The sequence below is a fragment of the Anomaloglossus baeobatrachus genome, chromosome 4 (assembly GCF_048569485.1).
Source record: "Anomaloglossus baeobatrachus isolate aAnoBae1 chromosome 4, aAnoBae1.hap1, whole genome shotgun sequence".
Classification (NCBI taxonomy): domain Eukaryota; kingdom Metazoa; phylum Chordata; class Amphibia; order Anura; family Aromobatidae; genus Anomaloglossus; species Anomaloglossus baeobatrachus.
The window spans coordinates 486,116,250-486,138,226 of NC_134356.1; the positions used below are offsets into that span (position 1 = coordinate 486,116,250).

At 46.0% G+C, this 21,977-nt stretch overlaps 1 protein-coding gene across 1 annotated transcript in view; it reads right to left on the minus strand.

The window, feature by feature from the left end:
- UNC13C (unc-13 homolog C) overlaps positions 1-21,977 on the minus strand; it is a 1,075,146-nt gene that overhangs the window by 578,749 nt on the left and 474,420 nt on the right. Inside the window, exons 14-17 of the mRNA XM_075345771.1 lie at positions 16,778-16,941; positions 11,959-12,109; positions 9,444-9,512; positions 8,682-8,771 (exon numbers count right to left, since the gene is read on the minus strand). Of these exons, the coding sequence (XP_075201886.1) occupies positions 8,682-8,771; positions 9,444-9,512; positions 11,959-12,109; positions 16,778-16,941 (474 nt within the window). The remainder of the gene's footprint in view (positions 1-8,681; positions 8,772-9,443; positions 9,513-11,958; positions 12,110-16,777; positions 16,942-21,977) is intronic.

Sequence of the window (21,977 nt, forward strand, 5' to 3'; positions counted from 1 at the left end):
GTTTTAATCTATTTCATTAAAAATTGTTTTTAGATATACTAATTGAGGTAGCCTTGGGTGTAACTAATTGATATACTACCTTTAAACCCTTTTCTAAGTGTAAAATTCAAGGGTTCCTTTATTTATGTTCACATTCCGTGAACCCACCAAGGTCTAGTCTTGCTTTAACATGTCAGCAGTTTCAGTTTATTAAACTGTATGTATTTCAGTTTTCACCGTTAATGTAACGTAATATACATTTTTCTAGAGTACAAAAAAAATAAAAAATCCAAGCTCATTTTACCTATTAAACAAAAAACAAAAACAAATATCACACTGTAGATGGATGGCACCTAAAGCTGGGTTTACACACTGCAACATCTCAAACGACATCGCTGTAACGTCACCGGTTTTGTGACGCAATAGCGATGTTGTTTGCGATGTTGCAGTGTGTGAAACCTATCAGCGACCCGGCCCCTGCTGTGAAGTTGTAATCGTTACAAATCGTTCAGGACCATTCCTAGGTCCTTTGTTTCCAGCTGTGCAGCAAGCATCGCTGGAAAGTTTCAGTGTGTGAAAGACTTTGCAGAGACTTTGTTAGCAACTTCCCTTTCAAAAGGCTGCTTATCAACGTCCCCAACAACCAGCTAGGTCGCTCTGCAGGTCCGGATCGCTGTTGAGTTGTTGGCCAGGTTTGCCTGTTTGACAGCTCACCAGAGACTTAGCAGAGACTTAGGGAGGTCGCTGTTACGTCACAAAACCGGTGACGTTACAGCGATGTCCATTGCGATGTTGCAGTGTGTAAACCCAGCTTAAGCGCAATCAGTGATGTTCATGATGTTTGCAATCATAATTTGGATCAAAGATGATTATGGCTCAGTTTTATATATTGCAGATATATATACAGTATATATATATATATATATATATATATATATATATATATAAAAAAAATATCCTAATAATTCTGCTGCTTATCAGTTTTAATAGAAACTCATGCTTTACTGGGGTTCTGGGTTCAAATCCCACCAAGGACAACATCTGCAAGGAGATTGTATGTTCTCCCTGTGTTTGCGTGGTTATCTTCTGGGTTTTCTGGCTTTCCCTCACACCCCAAGGACATACTGTGAGGGAATATAGATTGTTAGCCCCAATGGGGACAGTGATGATTACGGCTGTAAAGTGCTGTGGCTTATGATAACACTATATAAGGAATGCATGACATTATATACTGTATATATATGTATATATATACAGTACAGACCTAACGTTTGGACACACCTTCTCATTCAAAGAGTTTTATTTATTTTCATGACTCTGAAAATTGTAGATTCGCATTGAAGGCATCAAAACTATGAATTAACACATGTGGAATGAAATACTTAACAAAAAAGTGTGAAACAACTGATAATATGTCTTATATTCTAGGTTCTTCAAAGTAGCCACCTTTTGCTTTGATTACTGCTTTGCACACTCTTGGCATTCTCTTGATGAGCTTCAAGAGGTAGTCACCGGAAATTGTTTTCCAACAGTCTTGAAGGAGTTCCCAGAGATGCTTAGCGCTTGTTGGCCCTTTTGCCTTCACTCTGCGGTCCAGCTCACCCCAAACCATCTCGATTGGGTTTAGGTCTGGTGACTGTGGAGGCCAGGTCATCTGGCGTAGCACCCCATTACTTTCCTTCTTAGTCAAATAGCCCTTACACAGCCTGGAGGTGTGTTTGGGGTAATTGTCCTGTTGAAAAATAAATGGTGGTCCAACTAAACGCAAACCGGATGGAATAGCATGCTGCTGCAAGATGCTGTGGTAGCTATGCTGGTTCAGTATGCCTTCAATTTTGAATAAATCCCCAACAGTGTCACCTGTAAAGCACCCCCACACCATTACACCTCCTTCTCCATGCTTCACGGTGGCAACCAGGCATGTAGAGTCGATCCGTTCACCTTTTCGGCGTCGCACAAAGACATGGTGGATGGATCCAAAGATCTCAAATTTGGACTCATCAGACCAAAGCACAGATTTCCACTGGTCTAATGTCCATTCCTTGTGTTCTTTAGCCCAAACATGTCTCTTCTGCTTGTTGCCTGTCCTTAGCAGTGGTTTCCTACCAGCTATTTTACCATGAAGGCTTGCTGCATTAAGTCTCCTCTTAACAGTTGTTCTAGAGATGTGTCTGCTGCTAGAACTCTGTGTGGCATTGACCTGGTCTCTAATCTGAGCTGCTGTTAACCTGTGATTTCTGAGGCTGGTGACTCAGATAAACTTATCCTCCGCAGCAGAGGTGACTCTCGGTCTTCCTTTCCTGGGGCGATCCGCATTTGAACAAGTTTCTTTGTAGCGTTTGATGGTTTTTGCCACTGCACTTGGGGACACTTTCAAAGTTTCCCAATTTTTCAGACTGACTGACCTTCATTTCTTAAAGTAATGATAATCACTCGTTTTTCTTTACTTGGCTGCTTTTTTCTTGCCATAATACAAATGTTAACAGTCTATTCAGTAGGACTATGAGCTCTGCATCCACCAGACTTCTACACAACATAACTGATGGTCCCAACCCCATTTATAAGGCAAGAAATCCCACTTATTAAACCTGACAGGGCACGCCTGTGAAGTGAAAACCACTTCCGGTCACTACCTCTTGAAGCTCATCAAGAGAATGCCAAGAGTGTGCAAAGCAGTAATCAAAGCAAAAAGTGGCTACTTTAAAGAACTTGGAATATAAGACATATTTTTAGTTGTTTCACACTTTTTTGTTAAGTATTTCATTCCACATGTGTTAATTCATAGTTTTATGCCTTCAATGTGAATCTACAATTTGCAGAGTCAAGAAAATAAAGAAAACTCTTTGACTGAGAAAGTGTGTCCAAACTTTTGTCTGTACTGAATATATATATATATATATATATATATATATATATATATATATATATATATATATATATATATATATATATATAATCTCCATTCGAGAGGCGGACATGGACTGTGAAAGTCCCCTGTACAGGACTCGTGTCTGGGTGCCCCAACCACCATAAATCTCCAGTCTATCGATTACAGCTAAGGCTGTGGGTTTTAAGTGCCAGAACAGACACCACTTAGCAAAATAATGAACTACCTATTACAGCATCCACTGGCCAGAGAGAGACACACACAGGAGTCCTCCTAAAATGAGAATAATGGGGATAGGGGAAAATATGTCTAACTGGGTTAAAAACTGGCTCAGTGATAGGAAACAAAGGGTGGTTATTAATGGTACGTACTCGGACTGGGTCTCAGTTCATAGTGGGGTACCACAGGGGTCAGTATTGGGCCCGCTTCTTTTCAACATATTTATAAATGACCTTGTTGGGGGCATGCGGAGTAGAATTTCAATATTTGGCGATGATACTAAACTCTGCAGGGTAATCAATACAGAGGAGGATAATTTTATATTACAGGGAGATTTATGTAAATTGGAGGATTGGGCTGAGAAGTGGCAATTGAAGTTTAATGTAGATAAATGTAAGGTCATGCACTTGGGTAGAGGAAATAACATTTATGATTATGTACTTAATTGTAGAACATTGGGTAAAACAGACACAGAAAAAGACTTGGGTGTATGGGTGGATGGTAAACTTCACTTTAGTGGACAGTGTCAGGCAGCTGCTGCCAGGGCTAATAAAATAATGAGATGTATTAAAAGAGGTATAAGTGTTCATGAAAAAAATATAGTTCTACCTCTGTACAAGTCACTAGTGCGACCGCACTTAGAATACTGTATACAATTCTGGTCACCGATATATAAGAAGGACATAGCTGAACTGGAGAGGGTGCAGAGAAGAGCGACCAAGATTATTAGAGGAATGGGTGGGCTGCAACACCAAGACAGGTTATTAAACTTGGGGTTATTTAGTTTGGAAAAACGAAGGCTTAGGGGGGATCTAATCACAATGTATAAATATATGAGGGGACAGTACAGAGACCTTTCCAAAGATCTTTTTACACCTAGGCCTGCAACTGGAACACGGGGGCATCCGCTACGTCTTGAGGAAAGAAGGTTTAATCATAATCACAGACGAGGATTCTTTACTGTACGAGCAGTGAGACTATGGAACTCTCTGCCGCATGATGTTGTAATGAGTGATTCACTACTAGCATTTAAGCAGAGCCTGGATGCCTTTCTTGAAAAATGTAATATTACCAGTTATGTATATTAGATTTTATGACAGGGTATTGATCCAGGGAACTAGTCTGATTGCCGGATGTGGACGAAGGAAGGAAATTTTTTCCCCATTGGAAATTGTTTGCCACATTGGGGTTTTTTTGCCTTCCTCTGGATCAACATGTTAGGCTACGGGTTGAACTAGATGGACTTAGAGTCTCCCTTCAACCTTAAAAACTATGATACTATGATACTAATGTTTGAGGAGAATGAACATAGGGAAAAAGTGGAACAATCACAGTATCTGAGCAACCTGTTGTCAAATGAACCACATTACCCACTGGAGCTCCCCTACCCTACTAGGCCCACATGCAGCTGATCCTGCTGCACATGTGTTATGTCAACCCCTGCCCAAAATGCTAAATATATTTCTTTAACTGTCTCTTCCTGCAGTCAGCAAAACTAGTCCACAACTGCTATTGTGCGGTGGGTGCACGCCGACAGGAGTGCAACTGACATAAATATTGGCTTACTAGAAGGTGGCCCGATTCTAAGTACTCAAGAATTTATTGTGTAGTTAATGTATGATTTTTGTTATATATATAGATGTTGTTGTGTGTAGTTGTCAAGTGTTTGTGTAGGGTGCTGTAAATGTTCTGGGTGTTGTCTGGGTGTAGGGGTGTGTGAAAGTGGTGTTGTTTGTGTGTTGCGTTGTGTGTGTTGCGTTGTTTGTGGAGCACTGTGTGTCTGCAGCGTTGTGTGTGTGTTGCGCGGTTTGTGTGTGTATTGGGGGGAGGTATGTTTTGTGCAGTGTGTGTGTTGTAGGAGTAGTCCTGGGGGGAGAGGAGGATAATAGGAGGAGTAGTCCTGGGGAGAGAGGAGGATAATAGGAGGAGTAGTCCTGGGGGGAGAGGAGGATAATAGGAGGAGTAGTCCTGGGGGGAGAGGAGTCTAATAATAGGAGTAGTCCTGGGTGGAGGAGTCTAATAGGAGGAGTAGTCCTGGGGGAGGTGTCTAATAGGTGGAGTAGTCCTGGGGGGAGGTGTCTAATAAGTGGAGTAGTCCTTGGGGGGAGGTGTCTAATAGGTGGAGTAGTAATTGGGGGGAGGTGTCTAATAGGTGGAGTAGTCCTGGGGGGAGGTGTATAGGTGCCCAATGTGTGTGGGGGGCGTGGCTGAGTGGGCATAGTGTGTGGGGGCGTGGCCAAGCGGGCATAGTGTGCGGGGGGCGTGGCTGAGCAGGCAAAGTGTGCGGATGCGGGGCCCGGGTAACTATGCAAAGCGGTTTCCATAGTATCCGATGTGTACCATAGTTAGCAGTGTACGCTGACACCGGCACACGTGTGCCGGGAGCCGGGGGAAGCTAGTAACCATGGTACACATCAGGTAACTATTCAAAGCGACAGTGGTGGTTCATTTTTTGTTTGCTGGTCTCCTGCTGTGCAGCACGCATCGGTGTGTTTGACAGCGGGAGACGAACGAACTGAATGTGCAGGGAGTCGGCATACGCTGGTAACCATGGTACACGATCGGGTAATTAAGCAAAGTGGTTGCCATGGTTACCCGATGTGTAATGCAATGCAAGGGTATGTCTCGGCTGGGTTGCCGGTGTGGGCTCCCGGGGGTGCAGCAGTCACCTGTTAGTCGGTGCTCCGTGTGGGTTCAGGGAATACGTGCGGGGGGGCGGGGCCAGGCCAAGCGTCCAATGCGTGAGGGGGCGGGGCCTGGCCGAGCGTCCAATGTGTGAGGGGGGCGGGGCCGAGCGGCCAATCCGTGCGGGGGGCAGGGCCAGGCTGAGCGGCCAATGCGACGGTTGTCACTGTAATGACGTCATTTTGGAGCAAGACAGACAGACAGAATAAGGCAATAATATATATATATATATATATATATATATATATATATATATATATATATATAGATAGATTAGGAGGCTGTTGAATCCTTCTCTTAGTATACCATTAAGGTGAGTGCTATCTGAAAAAACATCGGATAGTATTCATCTGAGTTATATTATGCTCGGGTGATTGCAGCCTTACCAAATATATATATATATATATATATATATATATATATATACACATATAAAAAACTATTCCTTTATTTTAAACAAAGAAAAAAAGGATTATTTTAAATTTTGTTTTTAAATTTTAGAAAACTTTATTCTTTACTTTTTTTTTAGTGGCTTAAGGGACTTGAATTTGCGATTCTCTGATCACTTGTTCTATATACTGCTGTAATAGAGAGGGCTGTGATCTGCGACCCCAGAAGATGTCATTGGTTATACTTGTGTATTGATATGTATGGTAATGCTAATATATCTAAATGCCCTCTGTGTGGTTATGTTGCAGTACTGCCAGCTACCATTAGGTGTCAGTGGTCATGGTCTCCTTAGCTGGCAGAGGAGGTATAATAGCAGGACTAAAAGGGTTAGCAAACTAGAATCCAGACCACAGTGAAGAGGATGTACAGGGTGGGCCATTTATATGGATACACCTAAATAAAATGGGAATGGTTGGTGATATCAACTTATTGTTTGTGGCTCATTAGTATATGGAAGGGGGGAAATTTTTCAAGATGGGTGGTGACCATGGCGGCCATTTTGAAGGTGGCCATTTTGGTTCCAATTTTTTTTTTCCAATGGGAAGAGGGTCATGTAACACATCAAACGTATTGAGAATTTCACAAGAGAAACAATGGTGTTCTTGGTTTTAACGTAAATTTATTCATTCATTAGTTATTTACAATTTTATGACCACTTATAAAATGTGTTCAAAGTGCTGCCCATTATGTTGGATTGTCAATGCAACTCTCTTCTCCCACTCTTGACACAGTGATAGCAACACCACAGAAGAAATGCTAGCACAGGCTTCCAGTATCCGTTGTTTCAGATGCTGCACATCTTGTATCTTCACAGCATAGACATTTGCCTTCAGATGACCCCAAAGATAAAAGTTTAAGGGGGTCAGTACGGGAGAACTTGGTGGCCATTCAAGTGGCCCACAATGACCAATCCACTTTCCAGGACACTGTTCATGTAGGAATGCTCGGACCTGACACCCATAATGTGATGGAGCCCCTTCCTCTGCGGCTGCTGTGCTGTGATTGAAGGATTGCAGAACAGTGGCATGACAATCGCATGACACTCAGCTTACACTCCAGCAGAGCAGGAGCCGAGTGTCATGTGATTCACTCGCATTAATGACCATGTGGCCTTAGCCTTAATGTGAATTCTACAAAATGTTAATAAGATGACATCTTCACTGTAAGGGTATGTACACATTGAGTTTTTTGAGGGGTGGTTTGGAATGAGTTTGCTCCAAAAGACGCCTGAAAATCACTTGACATAACCACTTTAAAAAACTTTTCCTTTTCATTTCTATTGCAAAACCTCTTTGGCTGTTCATATCTTCGGTCTTTTGAGTGTTTTTCTTTTGCGTTTGGTTTTAAAAAAAAAAATCTTATCAGGAAAAACAACCTCTTTGAACCATCTCCTGATGGAAAATGTTTCAAACCAGGTATTGCCCATAAAATCCTTCAGGAAAAACTCCCCAGAAATAGTAGGAATGCTCCAAAATCATTTAGGAAACACGGAAATGAAAACTCCCCATAGGCCTTGGTTCCACTTGTGTTTTGCATGGACGAGTGCAATCTGATAAAACATCGGACTGCACTCGCACCAGTGCAAAATTATGGGGCAGTGTCCATCTGTGATTGATTTCTTATGCATTACCAGCATGGGAAATGAATCGCAGCATACTGTGCTTGGCAGCGATTCTCAGCTCACACGCATACATATGAGTCTATGGCTGTGTGTAAAACATCGCCCTGCACTCACATGTCATCAGACTGAAGTGAAATGTACGCAAAGACAGGCAGCGGAGGAGATGGGGAGAAAGTGCTCCCTCCCTCTTCTCCGCAGCTGTGACCCAATAGTAAAAGATCAGATCACATGACCCTTGGCTCACACCCGAAGCAGAAGCTTATTGCTTCCAATGCCCTCGCATCAGAAGCTATGCACAAGTGGAACCGTACCCAAAGATAAAGTGTTTCCTGAAGTGGTTGTTAATAGAAATCTTATCATTTTTGGCCATCTAAAAAAAAACCTGTGTGTGCACATGGCCTTAGTGTTCAGCCCAGAATATATGCACGTAATTCAATATGCCATTTATTTTATCGACTTTTCCTGATGGATGAACACTTCAGGCTAGGTTTGTATCATATAAAGCTTATTATGACTTATGTTCCTACCAGTTACACTGTAACTATTAACGATACAGTCATCATCATCATCATCATCATCATCGCCAGCTGCACGGGATCTGCAGTTTGTGTATCTACATCAGAAACAAGCTGCTCGGATGTGACAGTAATGAAAACAATGGCCGTATAAATATACTAACGTGAGAACACAGAAAAACATGTGATATTGACAGCAACACAATCCATCTGTTGACTCCAGATACAGAAGGCTTCAATTGCCAGAGACCAATAAACATGATATATTGAGAGACGCTGAAAGCTTTCTGACAGCGGTAACAAAAACAACAACAATGTCGGCTACCTTCATACGGAAAAAGGTGATGCTGGTTAGCAGGTCCACGGTAGACTTCAAGTCCTGAAGACGCTCTGGGTTTGAGGCTGGGAAGTTATCCTAAATGAAAGCAATAAAAGTCATCATTATTAATCAGAAGCTGCGCTAATAACAATCAATGTCTATTTTTAAAGCAAAAAGCTATTTCCAACGTTACATTCGACGAGGTGGCATCTACTATGAACATCTGCCCAATATCCAAGCCCTAACAGCTGCCTTATTCATCATCCCTGAACCCATCCTAAGAATGACATAGCCCTGCAGACGTGATCACACAGATTATTAATGTTGTTGCTTTCTTTAAAGAAGATGTAACCCCTGCTCGAAATCTTCCACCACTCCCTGTTACTAATATCAAGGGGTTAAAGCAGGCATCCATTGTAATGAGATTTCTCATAGAGGAATTAATACATGTAAATTAAAAATAATGTAGGGCCCTTTACCCATAAACTCATGTATGTGACAGAGGTATCAGCTGTGCACCCATCCAATACTAATATAGTTGTACTATTATATTATAAACAGTGATCAAGGCTGATACATTGTCTATATTAATAGCTATTATAGAAGGCACATGTTGTATACATGCAATATACCATACAACCACAGAAACCCTGCATTCGGCAATGTGTAAATATTCTGCCTGCTATTGATAACATCATTCTTTTTTCTATTCCCTGAATAGTCCCCAACAAGAACCATCTTCTCACACAAAAGACATATTATACTTACCCTGTATTTTGAGAGGTCAATTCGTAGAGAATTGTGCAGCTGATCCAGGAGCTTTATAAACTTTTCTCTCTGTATAAATACAAGGAATACTCATCAGTCATTAGGGCTGCAGGTAATCCTGCTGTACTGTATATCTCATAAGTAGCATCACAATACGTCATAATTTTAAAACTTGGAAAAATATTAAAGGAGTTGTCCACTACTTTTACATTGATGGCATATCCTTAGGATAGGGCATCGATATTTGCTCGGCCAATAAAAGGCGGATGTGCAGTACCCACTTGCAGTTGACAGGTCAATTTCGGATCTGAGCATTTCCGGCTGCCTGCCACCGCCATCAGCACCAAGAACTGCTGATTGGTGAGGGTGTTGGGTGTCAGACCCTGGCCGATCAGACATTGATGACCTATCTGAACGATATACTATCATTGTAATAGTGGTGGACAGCCTCTTTAAGGGTGGCATCAGTTGAACAAATTTGAGGGTTTTTTTTACAGAAATAAATGCAAATGACCAAGATCTGCCACTTTTTGTTTCTGAAGTGTAGACATGATAAAAACATACAATGTTGATTTCCACTCAAATGAGCAGGAAATCTCACTGCTAGGACCTCCACTGAGTGCAGAAGTCTGACTACTAGGACCTACACTGAGAGCAGGAGTCTGACTGCTAGGAACTGCACTGAGAGCAGGAGTCTGACTGCTAGGACCTCCACTGAGAGCAGGAGTCTGACTACTAGGACCTCCACTGAGTGCAGAAGTCTGACTACTAGGACCTACACTGAGAGCAGGAGTCTGACTACTAGGACCTCCACTGAGTGCAGAAGTCTGACTACTAGGACCTACACTGAGAGCAGGAGTCTGACTGCTAGGACCTCCACTGAGAGCAGGAGTCTGACTGCTAGGCCCTACACTGAGAGCAGGAGTCTGACTGCTAGGACCTCCACTGAGAGCAGGAGTCTGACTGCTAGGCCCTACACTGAGAGCAGGAGTCTGACTGCTAGGACCTACACTGAGAGCAGGAGTCTGACTGCTAGGACCTACACTGAGAGCAGGAGTCTGACTACTAGGACCTACACTGAGAGCAGGAGTCTGACTGCTAGAACCTGCACTGAGAGCAGGAGTCTAACTGCTAGACCCTACACTGAGAGCAGGAGTCTGACTGCTAGACCCTACACTGAGAGCAGGAGTCTGACTGCTAGGACCTCCACTGAGAGCAGGAGTCTGACTGCTAGGACCTCCACTGAGAGCAGGAGTCTGACTGCTAGGACCTCCACTGAGAGCAGGAGTCTGACTGCTAGGCCCTACACTGAGAGCAGGAGTCTTACTGCTAGGACCTACACTGAGAGCAGGAGTCTGACTACTAGGACCTACACTGAGAGCAGGAGTCTGACTGCTAGAACCTGCACTGAGAGCAGGAGTCTGACTGCTAGGACCTCCACTGAGAGCAGGAGTCTGACTGCTAGGACCTACACTGAGAGCAGGAGTCTGACTGCTAGGACCTACACTGAGAGCAGGAGTCTTACTGCTAGGACCTACACTGAGAGCAGGAGTCTGACTACTAGGACCTACACTGAGAGCAGGAGTCTGACTGCTAGAACCTGCACTGAGAGCAGGAGTCTGACTGCTAGGACCTCCACTGAGAGCAGGAGTCTGACTGCTAGGACCTCCACTGAGAGCAGGAGTCTGACTGCTAGGCCCTACACTGAGAGCAGGAGTCTGACTGCTAGGACCTACACTGAGAGCAGGAGTCTGACTCCTGGGACCTACACTGAGAGCAGGAGTCTGACTGCTAGGACCTCCACTGAGAGCAGGAGTCTGACTGCTAGGACCTACACTGAGAGCAGGAGTCTGACTGCTAGGACCTCCACTGAGAGCAGGAGTCTGACTGCTAGGACCTCCACTGAGAGCAGGAGTCTGACTGCTAGGACCTCCACTGAGAGCAGGAGTCTGACTGCTGGGACCTACACTGAGATCAGGAGTCTGACTGCTAGGACCTCCACTGAGAGCAGGAGTCTGACTGCTAGGACCTACACTGAGATCAGGAGTCTGACTGCTAGGCCCTACACTGAGAGCAGGAGTCTGACTGCTAGGACCTCCCCTGAGAGCAGGAGTCTGACTGCTAGGACCTCCCCTGAGAGCAGGAGTCTGACTGTTAGGACATTCACTGAGTGCAGGAGTCTGACTGCTAGGCCCTCCACTGAGTGCAGGAGTCTGACTGTTAGGACCTTCACTGAGTGCAGGAGTCTGACTGCTAGGACCTCCACTGAGTGCAGGAGTCTGACTGCTAGGATCTACAGTGAGAGCAGGAGTGTGACTGCTAGAACCTCCACTGAGAGCAGGAGTCTGACTGCTAGGCCCTACAATGGGAGCAGGAGTCTGACTGCCAGGACCTCCAATGAATGTAGGATATCTGACTACTAATGCCCATATACAATCTCTACACAACGATCATACGCTGTTAGTGGACACCCCTGTACATGTGATAGAATAACCTACCACATAATACCACTCACCCCAAAATTTGTAGCTGCAAACCGGTCTGATGCTGAAACGTTTGTTGTAGCCGTGGTATGAGCATAAAATGCATTTATGTTGGCCAATAAGGTACTCATGACGGCTGGCACACCTGGGCACATGTATTTGGAAGACAGGCAGGAAAAATGCCTAAAAATATAGAACATTAAACCCTTTCAGTATATCACAGAGTATTAGTCAAGAACAGAACTCTATTTCTTCACATTTTACACATCAAATGTAAAAACTCGGTAGAGACAACTTTCCCTTTGTAGTGGATTCTTATGAGTCATTCCAACTCCCCAATGAACAGATTTATATTTGGTAAGTTTATTGAACAGTGCTTGAATATGTTCAGACAGGCACTGCTGATAATAGGCAATTATACAACATTCCCATGGTGCCTGAAGACCAGCAAATTCACACACTAATTCTAAACATTATCAGGCATACATCTATACTGGTGACATGAAATGTTAATTTTGGGAATTCCCCCTCTCAGCAACTTTAGCACCAAACAGAAAATTATAAGTGAAAGGGGTTCTCAGGAACTAACAGATTTTCAGATTGGTGGTGGTCCGTCATCAGCTTTTATCGACTCCGGTGGGGGCCAGATATGACCATGTATGAGGCTATAAAAAATATGGCTTCCTACATTGTTTTAAGCAAATGTCAGGATCTCCATTTTATCTCACAGCAGGCACTAAACAAAGCTGCAAACTGTACATTGTTTACATTTGGCTTCTGATCGTTGAGGGCGTTGGACCCCAATGACATTACATTGATGACCTATCCCATATAGAAGTCCATATGATAGTCCTGGACACCTTCAGGCATTGTATTTCTGTATTTTTTTAAAAAAGCTATGGTTTGTAAAAAGTGTATCAGGATCCACTAGATATTCTTACTAGAATCATTTTCCTAGAACTATATGTACATGCCTGAAAAAAAACAAAACGTGTAAAGCATTAATTTACGATTCATTTTAGACCAATGTTTCATCTTAGGGGGCACAAAGGATTTAAAGGAACAAAAAGGAGACAGTAGTGCTAAGATACGGGTAAAAATCAATATGGGAATATAGACGTGCATTAATGCTATGAAAAACATGTAAAAATTGAGATTCTCAGCACACAAAAATGGCCAGTTTTATGTGAGCCCAATAGCCTGTGGCAGTGTTACTATGTTTCATGTTCAGTTTGCACCTGTTCACATTAGAAAGGTAGGATGTGCCATCAGTCTTCTTCTTAGATGAATGAATTAAATACACCAAATTCATAAAGAGATGCAATTAATAAATTAGTTTCATCTTATGAGTAACATGTGCCTCCATATATCTTGCCATAAATTTTACTCTAGTCAGTGACTGGAATAAAATTTCTGGTGTAAGAAACACTGACACTTTTCATGAATTGGCCAGGCGGGGCATAGCCACATAGCCATTTTGGCAGAGTTGCCCAAAACTAGTGTGAAAACAATAAAAGTTGCAATAGTGTTGCATAGCTCCTTGTTGTTGTGCAAAAATGTTTGAACTTTTCATAGTGTTTTACATCAGTTTTCTACTGTAAACACTTTGAAGAATGAGTCAAGTGTATTAGTCATGTCAATCTTAGAACTTAGATTGCAAAAAAGAATAAGATGAACTTTTAAATATAAGGTACATTAAAGGGGTGCTCCGCTGCGGAGATAAATAAAATTGTGTCCATGCTCTCATACACTATGAAGCTGAGCTGGCCACTGCAAGTCGAGTATCTTTAGCTCACATGTAAATCAATAAAATAGTAGCTGATCCTCACCCCTCCCATAAAAATTGTTTAACTACAATTTTGGAAAAGTGCCAACAATTTTGTCAGGCCCATTTTTGGTGGTTTTGTGAGAAATTATGCTCAATTTCATTGTTTTTGGTGTTGTAATACACACAAAGGAACTAAACATGTGTATAACAAAACATGTGTAATTGCGAGAATTTTCTGGGAGAAATACCCTTTTAGAACAATTTCAAGGGTGCCAATACTTTCGTCCATAACTATATGTAATGTGCCAAGTCATCTGAGGGCAGATAAAGTAAGTGCACGGGGACATTCTGCAATTCCTGGTTAAGATCTTTCAGATATAAGATACATTTTTAAGTTTTAGTTCTTCCAAATCTGGTATATTTGCTTTTTGTGCGTTCAGAGTCTATGTTGGATGTGTCGCTAATCTCTGGAGTAATAAACTGATTTTTGAAATATGTGGGAGTACAATAAGCCAAGCAGCTATCATGTTATTTCCTAGGTGAGTACCTAGATCTTTCTGCTCTTAGTGATTCATTAGTTGTAGCAAAAGTTAAAGTAGATGCATCAAATTTATCAGCTATATTCCAAGATAATTTTGGCACATCTTTAGGCAATGTTCACACACTGCATCCAGCGTCGCACTGGCTACCAGAGGAACTGAAGTAATACCAGGCCTGGCCGCGGTTACCAGCACTGAACTCTGGAGCTCTCAGCTGAGCTTCGGAGTTCAGCCTGGACTGAGCCGCGGGTTTGCAGGACTGATTCCCCGTCTATCACAGTTCAGTCCATGACAGCTGAGGACAGGCCAGGCTGCACTCCGCAGCTCAGGTGAGAGCTCCGGAGTTCAATGCAGGTAACCGCAGGCAGAACTAATATTACCGGCAGTTTCCGGTAATACCAGTCCTGGCTACGGTAACCTGCATTCAGCTGTGAACAGGCTCGGTTGCACTCCGGAGCTCAGGTGAGAGCTCCAGAGTTCAGTGCAGGTAACCGCGGCCAGGACTGGTATTACTGCAGTTCCTCTGGTAGCCAGTCAGACGCTGACTGCATCTTTTCTTAACCACAAAGATGCAGCGTTTGTGGCCTCAAAAGAATGCATCCGGACCAAAATGTGTTTTTGCTGCTTTTTTACCACATTTTGCCCAAAACGTTTTTTAAGTCAAATCTATTGACTGGATGGCTCAAAAATGCTGGAAAAACACAAAAATAACTGATATGCTGCATCTTCAAAAACGCAGTCAAGATACAGCCAAAAAAAAGATGCAGTGTGTAGACAGCAAACTAGAAATCTCAGACTTTGGAGAAGGAAATGCATGCATTTAGGTGCATCTTTGTAACCTCAAAAATGCAGTAAAAGATGCAGTGTGTGAACATAACCTTATGCACTCTTGTCTAACCTAACACCAATTTCTTTTTTTGGCTTCCATTTGACCGGTGTCACGCGCGCACTGTTCATAGTCACCTGGCAGCTCCAAAATGGTTACCACAAACAGGATTGGTGCAAGCTATTCCATTTCCCAGAATCCAGGGGTTGCCCTTGCCTTCACCCTTTAACTCCTGTACAGGGATATGGACTTAAACATAGGTCCCTGGGTAATTGGTCGAATTTTCATTCAGGAGAATAGAATGAGTGAATTACGTTTGGTATTCCGTATGTCATACAGGTGCTATGCGAGTGTGCGAGTTTTGTCTCGCCTACCATCCATATGACGTGTATGAAATTCATTTTTTTTCAACAACTATTATACTACAATCATTTACAGGACCATTTACAGTATACTATGCTACATAATGGTAATGTATCCGTAAAAAATGGACGGTATACAGATGCCATTGATTTTTATTGGCAAGTCTTCTCCAATTTACGCATCCACTCGCAGCAATCTGCTCTGCCTCATTGACTAACATTGGTCTGAGTGCAATGTGAGATTTTCTTGCATTGCACTTGGGCTTTGTTAATACAAGCGTATGAAATGGACAAGACTGAGGTTCACACATATACTATTTTTCCTTTATGCTTAGACATTTTATGGATTCCAGAGCCTAAAAGCAAAAACTATTTATATTTAATTTACTTGGTACATACACTAAAAGCAGAGAGATCTTCATATTGTGAGGAGAAAAAAAATGTATCATGAGAAGTTGGAGATCACCCCACCAATTAGCAAATATGTTAAGGGGTGGTTCACCCATTTTCATTACTGGCCACATCGATATTATGTTGAGAAACAAGGTTTCTCTCTAATACCGTGTGTTGCCAATTCTGCCTCTGAGCGGTGCTATTGCGATCCACTCACTCCCTTTGCTTGATCCCTGGGCTCCGTGACTTCTGATTTCCGGTGATGTCACGTCAACTTCCTGCTGACCTGACATTACTGCAGCCGGACCTAGTCTTCTTGAGTGACTGGGCTGTGGGCAGAGGTTCACTGCTCGTTACAGCCCAGCATCGCTCCTGATTGCTGCGCTCTGCAATAAAGGAGGAGGAAGCAGGGAGACGCTGGGCTGTGATGAGGGGTGAACCTCTGCCCACAGCCCAGTCACTCAGGAAGAATGCGGCCCGCGTCAGTTGACGGGACATTACCGGACATCAGAAGTCACGGAGCCCGGGGGTCACGTGAAGGGGGTGAGCGGACTGCAATAGGACCACTCACAGGCCTTATTGGAAACACAAGGTATTTGAGAGATGCCTTGTTTCTCAAAATAATATCGATGTGGTCAGTAATCAAAAGGGATGAACCATCTCTTTAATTGATAAGATAATGATTAATTTAGAATACTAAAATATTGACAATTATATCCTCAAATGCATTCAATTCAAGTAGCCTCATAAATAACGCTAAAATGGGGCATCATGACAGAGGATTTATGATAATTACAACTGATAGTTTTCAATATTTAATGAAGAAAAAAAAAATATTTACAAAAACAATATAGAATTGTATCTCTATGGATCTATGTATCCATTGATCACTTTGTATTTCAGCCATGTTTCCACTTTTTATAACTACATTGCTTCTTATTAATGCGCCGCTCTTATACTTACGTCATAGCCTGATAAATAGACTCGATTCCATAGCGCATTGCAAATTCATCCACTATTTCTTGTGCGGAATCGTCAAAGTAAACCTTCCAGGCTTCATCTCCTTTAACTTCGGGGATCTTAACAATGCCATTATTCTGAACTTCTGTCAGGTAGTGGAATAAGTTCTGTGGGTAGAGAATGTTTTATAGCATCAGGGATTTGTAGACTCTGGATAGTGACAGCTGAATACATAGTGTTTAGAAAACGGAAAATTCTAAGTCATTTAGACCTCTGATTTATATGAGGAGGAAGAGTGTGTGCTACCTGAGCAAGAACACAATTTACTGCATCAAGTAAAAGGCAACAGGTTGCTAGATATACATGATATTTTCCCTGGCAGACAGATACCTTAGAAGCAAATTGCAAGCTCACAGGTTCAAAGATAAAACATAGCTAGTCAGCCTGTCGGCAAAAGATAACCTTGCTCCGATAATCCAAGCTAACACATTTCCATCTTTCAATCATAAAGGGGGGAAATAAAAACAAAAGAAAGAAGAAAACAACTGCAAGAGGAGATATAGGACCACCACTATATTACAGTGCCTCTATGTCTGTCCGCCAAAGCTACCTATGAATATAAAGTACAATACACTCAGGATTTCTTGGAAACTAATAAAAGATATTTGGTTACTGTTCATGTAGGAACTTATCAGAACTTCCAAAACAGAAGAATGATTGATGATGAACTCTGGGATATACACCTCCTGCATCATTACCTCAGCCGCAGACATCCAAACAAATGATTAGTTTTCTTTACTCTAGCAAAGAAGTACTTGCACATGTATGAACCAGGTTCTTACTGAAATCTGTGTACAACCACGTTAAGCCGACCCCCGTGTTTCTGTCGCGGGCGGAGGAGGGGACGCCGCGCTCTCCCACTGCTCGGGTCCGGCTGCCGCGGCTGCTGCGGCCTGCTGCTGCTCGGTGGCTCGAGCGATGGGCCGGATCCCGGGGACTCTAGCGGCACTCCTCGCCCGTGAGTGAAAGGGGGTTTGGGGTGTGGGGATTGTTTATTGTCCGTGACGCCACCCACGGTTGTGGTGATTGAGTGTACACCACCGCTGCTCTGGCTGGGGACCCCGGGAGTGATGGTATGGAGCAGCCAGTTGTTGTGTTGCCCCTCCGTGGGTAGGGGTTGGTGATCCCGGGGCCCAGTGATGGGGTTGGATGGTGGACAGGCGGGTATGGGGCCTGTGGAGGTGCAGGGGCGCAGGGGCAGCGCTGTGCCGCACAGCATGGAGGTACTCACTCAGCCAGTAAACACGACACAGTTCTCGGTAAACAAACGGCTGGTTGGACGGGTCCCTCAGACGGTTACGGTGCGGATGTTCCCTGCAGTTGACGGTGACGATCTCTTCCCTGCACCTATGTGTAGTTGTTTGGTTGCGATGGGTTCCCACTGGTAACCCGCTCCCCGACTTGGATATGAGCCGGAGGAGCTCCACTCTTGCCCGCAGGCGCTGGCCCTGGGAAACTGGTGCCTTGGCGGTGGCGGTGTCTCCCCTTAACGGTTGGACTGTTGCCTTCAAACGGGACTTGGTTGTTGGGAGACAGTCGTCCCCTTCACTGACGGATTTGGCAAATTATGGCGACTCCTAGCCTTGCCGGGATCCGAAAGGCCCCTGCCCTGGTGCTGACTAATCTTCGTATACCGCTCCGGTACCGCCGGGTCACCACCCATCCATGGTCCTTTCGGCAACCTCCAATCAGTCTCGCCTGCAGACGGTCACCACCGTCTGCCAACCTTGCTGTCTCAGTCCAGGGCACACACCCGGACCAACTTCAGGCTTCTTGCTGTCACTTTCTCTTGCTCCTTTACCACTTTCTTCCACTTCACTGTTTACTCCTTCACTTCCCTAACTGATCTGCCTGGTTTTCCAGCCTCCAGAGCTGTGAACTGCTCGGTGGGTGGAGCCAACCGCCTGGCCCACCCCCTGGTGTGGACACCAGCTCCTGGAGGAAGGCAACAAGGATTTTAGTTTTGACCTAGTTTGTACCTGCAGGGAATGTGGGGTGCGTGTGGTGTTATGACCTGTGACCCCTGGCTTGCCCAGGGCGTCACATTCCCCCTTAGAAAAACGCAGACCGTCCTCGGGCTGCCCGTCCAACACCGGTTTAATTTTCCTTTTTGTTTTCTGTGAAAAAAGTAGAAAACGGTAACATGTTTACAATTAAAATAACTTCTTCCCACATCGGGAGGTACTCTTACTTAAACGGTTTCAAACGGTTTACGGTTACGGTTTCCGCTCTCTCCCACCCAAGCAACCTGGCCCTGATGCTGCCCCTAAAGCCCAGGCAGCACCCCTTGACCCCAGTCCTGCACCAAGTCACCCGAGCGGGATCTGTCCCTCCCCTCCAGAGGGTAGCCACCGGTTCCTGTGGTGGCTGGGCCCCAGCCGGCTCTACTGCGGGCCCTCCCTCCAACCTGCCTCTCCGGAGGCGGCAACTGCGGAAACGGTAACGGTAAAACAACTTATTTACATTCCACTTAACGTTTGTGGTTGCCCTGCAAGTTCACGGGCTTGTCCATGGAAAGTTCTCCATGCAACTATTTAAACGGTCCCCACGGGGACAACGGTGCCGGCAACGGCCGGTTTTCTCAATCACGGTAGGACAATCAGGTGACTTTCACGGTAATTATCTTGCTTATCATCATTTTAAACTTTTTCAAACAAACACAGACTTTGGTCCCAACGGGGACGGGGGGGGACAACGGAGTTCCGCTGCCCTACTCCAGGTCGTCGGCTTCATCCGAGGGAGGGGGTGCAGAACTCATACGGCTCTCCTGGCTGCCCCTCAACTTCGCGTCCAGGGCAAACCACCCCCTCTCTCCACAGTGCCGGGTATACTGAACGATGTCACCCGGCATCAGGTTACGGCCAGGGTGCTCCTCGGGCAGGTGGGCATTCACGTCCCGCCGGACTATAAACACTTCGGCCTCCAGGCCCGGTTCATAGATAAATCCATAGCCCCAGCGGACATCAAACCGCCTCACCTGTCCTTCATACAACGGGCCCCGGACACGGGACATCGCCTGGCGGAGGTTTTCCTTCTCCCGGATTGCACGGGCCACCAATTCCGCTTTCTTCTTTTTTCTTTCACCGATCTCCGGGCCCAACGGTACCGGCTCCCTGTCCCAATACGGTGCTGCTGCACGCTCCGGCGCACGGGTTGGGCCCCGCGGGACATTCTGGACGCTACCCACTGTCAGGGATCTGGGCGGCAGGTCCCGCGGTGTCTTGGCCTTGGGTGCCGCCTTGCAGCGACAAGCCGGCGCAACCTCAGCCGAGGTGTGGGGGATGGGCACAGGGGCTTTCCGCTGCTGGGCCTTCGGCTCGGAACGGGTCATCAGCTCCGGCTCGGGGGACTTCTCAGGGGCTGCCTCCGGTGCAGACTTCGGGGCCTTCCATGGCAGCACCTCCGACTTGCTACGGGCTCCGGCTAAAGGTCGGCCCGCCGGGGCGGGCATGCTGGGTATCGCTACCGGTTGCGGTGGCAGCGGGCCTAGTGACAGGGTCACAGCTTCCGAGACGGGTGGCGAGGGAGGCAACAGAGCGAGGGGGCTTGGACCGGGTCCCGCAGCCTCGATGACCGGCCCTTCAAGGGCATCGGGGCGTGGGTCACTCACCCTCCCTTCCTCGGCTTCCTCCTCGCATCTCCGCACGGTCGCTATTACGTCCGCCATGTCGGCCTCCCACTCCTCCATGAGGAGCTGCATTTTGACCTGCAGCCTTTGATAGAGCTGCGCGGTCCGGATCTCCACCCACGCCGCGGTTCCCGGCGCGGGGGCTACGGTGCTTCGGGACGGCATCCACATTCTGCTGGCAACTCCTTCCAGGAACAGGGTGACTGCAGAGTCCTGGCGTCCCTGCTTTTATAGCTGCGTTCACATGCAGCCAGCCGCCATCGCGTCCCCCTTAGCTTCTTTCCTGCCCCTCCTCTATCGGGGAGGGGTTTTGGCCTTCGTGCCTCCACTACTCGAGAAGACGCTCGAGCGGGGACTTTTCGCGCCAAAGATGGCGGCTTCTGAAATTTTCTGGCCGGACACCTCCGGCGGTAACAAGGCGCACCTCTACCAAATGGCAACGCGGTAAGATCCTGTTCGTGACGCCAAATTGTCGCGGGCGGAGGAGGGGACGCCCCGCTCTCCCACTGCTCGGGTCCGGCTGCGGCGGCTGCTGCGGCCTGCTGCTGCTCGGTGGCTCGAGCGATGGGCCGGATCCCGGGGACTCTAGCGGCGCTCCTCGCCCGTGAGTTAAAGGGGGGTTTGGGTGTGGGAATTGTTTATTGTCCGTGACGACACCCACGGTTGTGGTGATTGAGTGTACACCACCGCTGCTCTGGCTGGGGATCCCGGGAGTGATAGTATGGAGCAGCCAGTTGTTGTGTTGCCCCTCCGTGGGTAGGGGTTAGTGATCCCGGGGCCCAGTGATGGGGTTGGGATGGTGGACAGGCGGGCTAGGGGCCTGTGGAGGTGCAGGGGCGCAGGGGCAGCGCTGTGCCGCACGGCACGGAGGTACTCACTCAGTCAGTAAACACGACACAGTTCTCGGTAAACAAACGGCTGGTTGGACGGGTCCCTCAGATGGTTACGGTGCGGATGTTCCCTGCAGTTGATGGTGACGATCTCTTCCCTGCACCTATGTGTAGTTGTTTGGTTGCGATGGGTTCCCACCGGTAACCCGCTCCCCGACTTGGATATGAGCCGGAGGAGCTCCACTCTTGCACGCAGGCGCTGGCCCTGGGAAACTGGTGCCTTGGCGGTGGCGGTGTCTCCCCTTAACGGTTGGACTGTTGCCTTCAAACGGGACTTGGTTGTTGGGAGACAGTCGTCCCCTTCACTGACGGATTTGGCAAATTATGGCGACTCCTAGCCTTGCCGGGATCCGAAAGGCCCCTGCCCTGGTGCTGACTAATCTCCGTATACCGCTCCGGTACCGCCGGGTCACCACCCGTCCACGGTCCTTTCGGCAACCTCCAATCAGTCTCGCCTGCAGACGGTCACCGCCGTCTGCCAACCTTGCTGTCTCAGTCCGGGGCACACACCCGGACCAACTTCAGGCTTCTTGCTGTCACTTTCTCTTGCTCCTTTACCACTTCCTTCCACTTCACTGTTTACTCCTTCACTTCCCTAACTGATCTGCCTGGTTTTCCCGCCTCC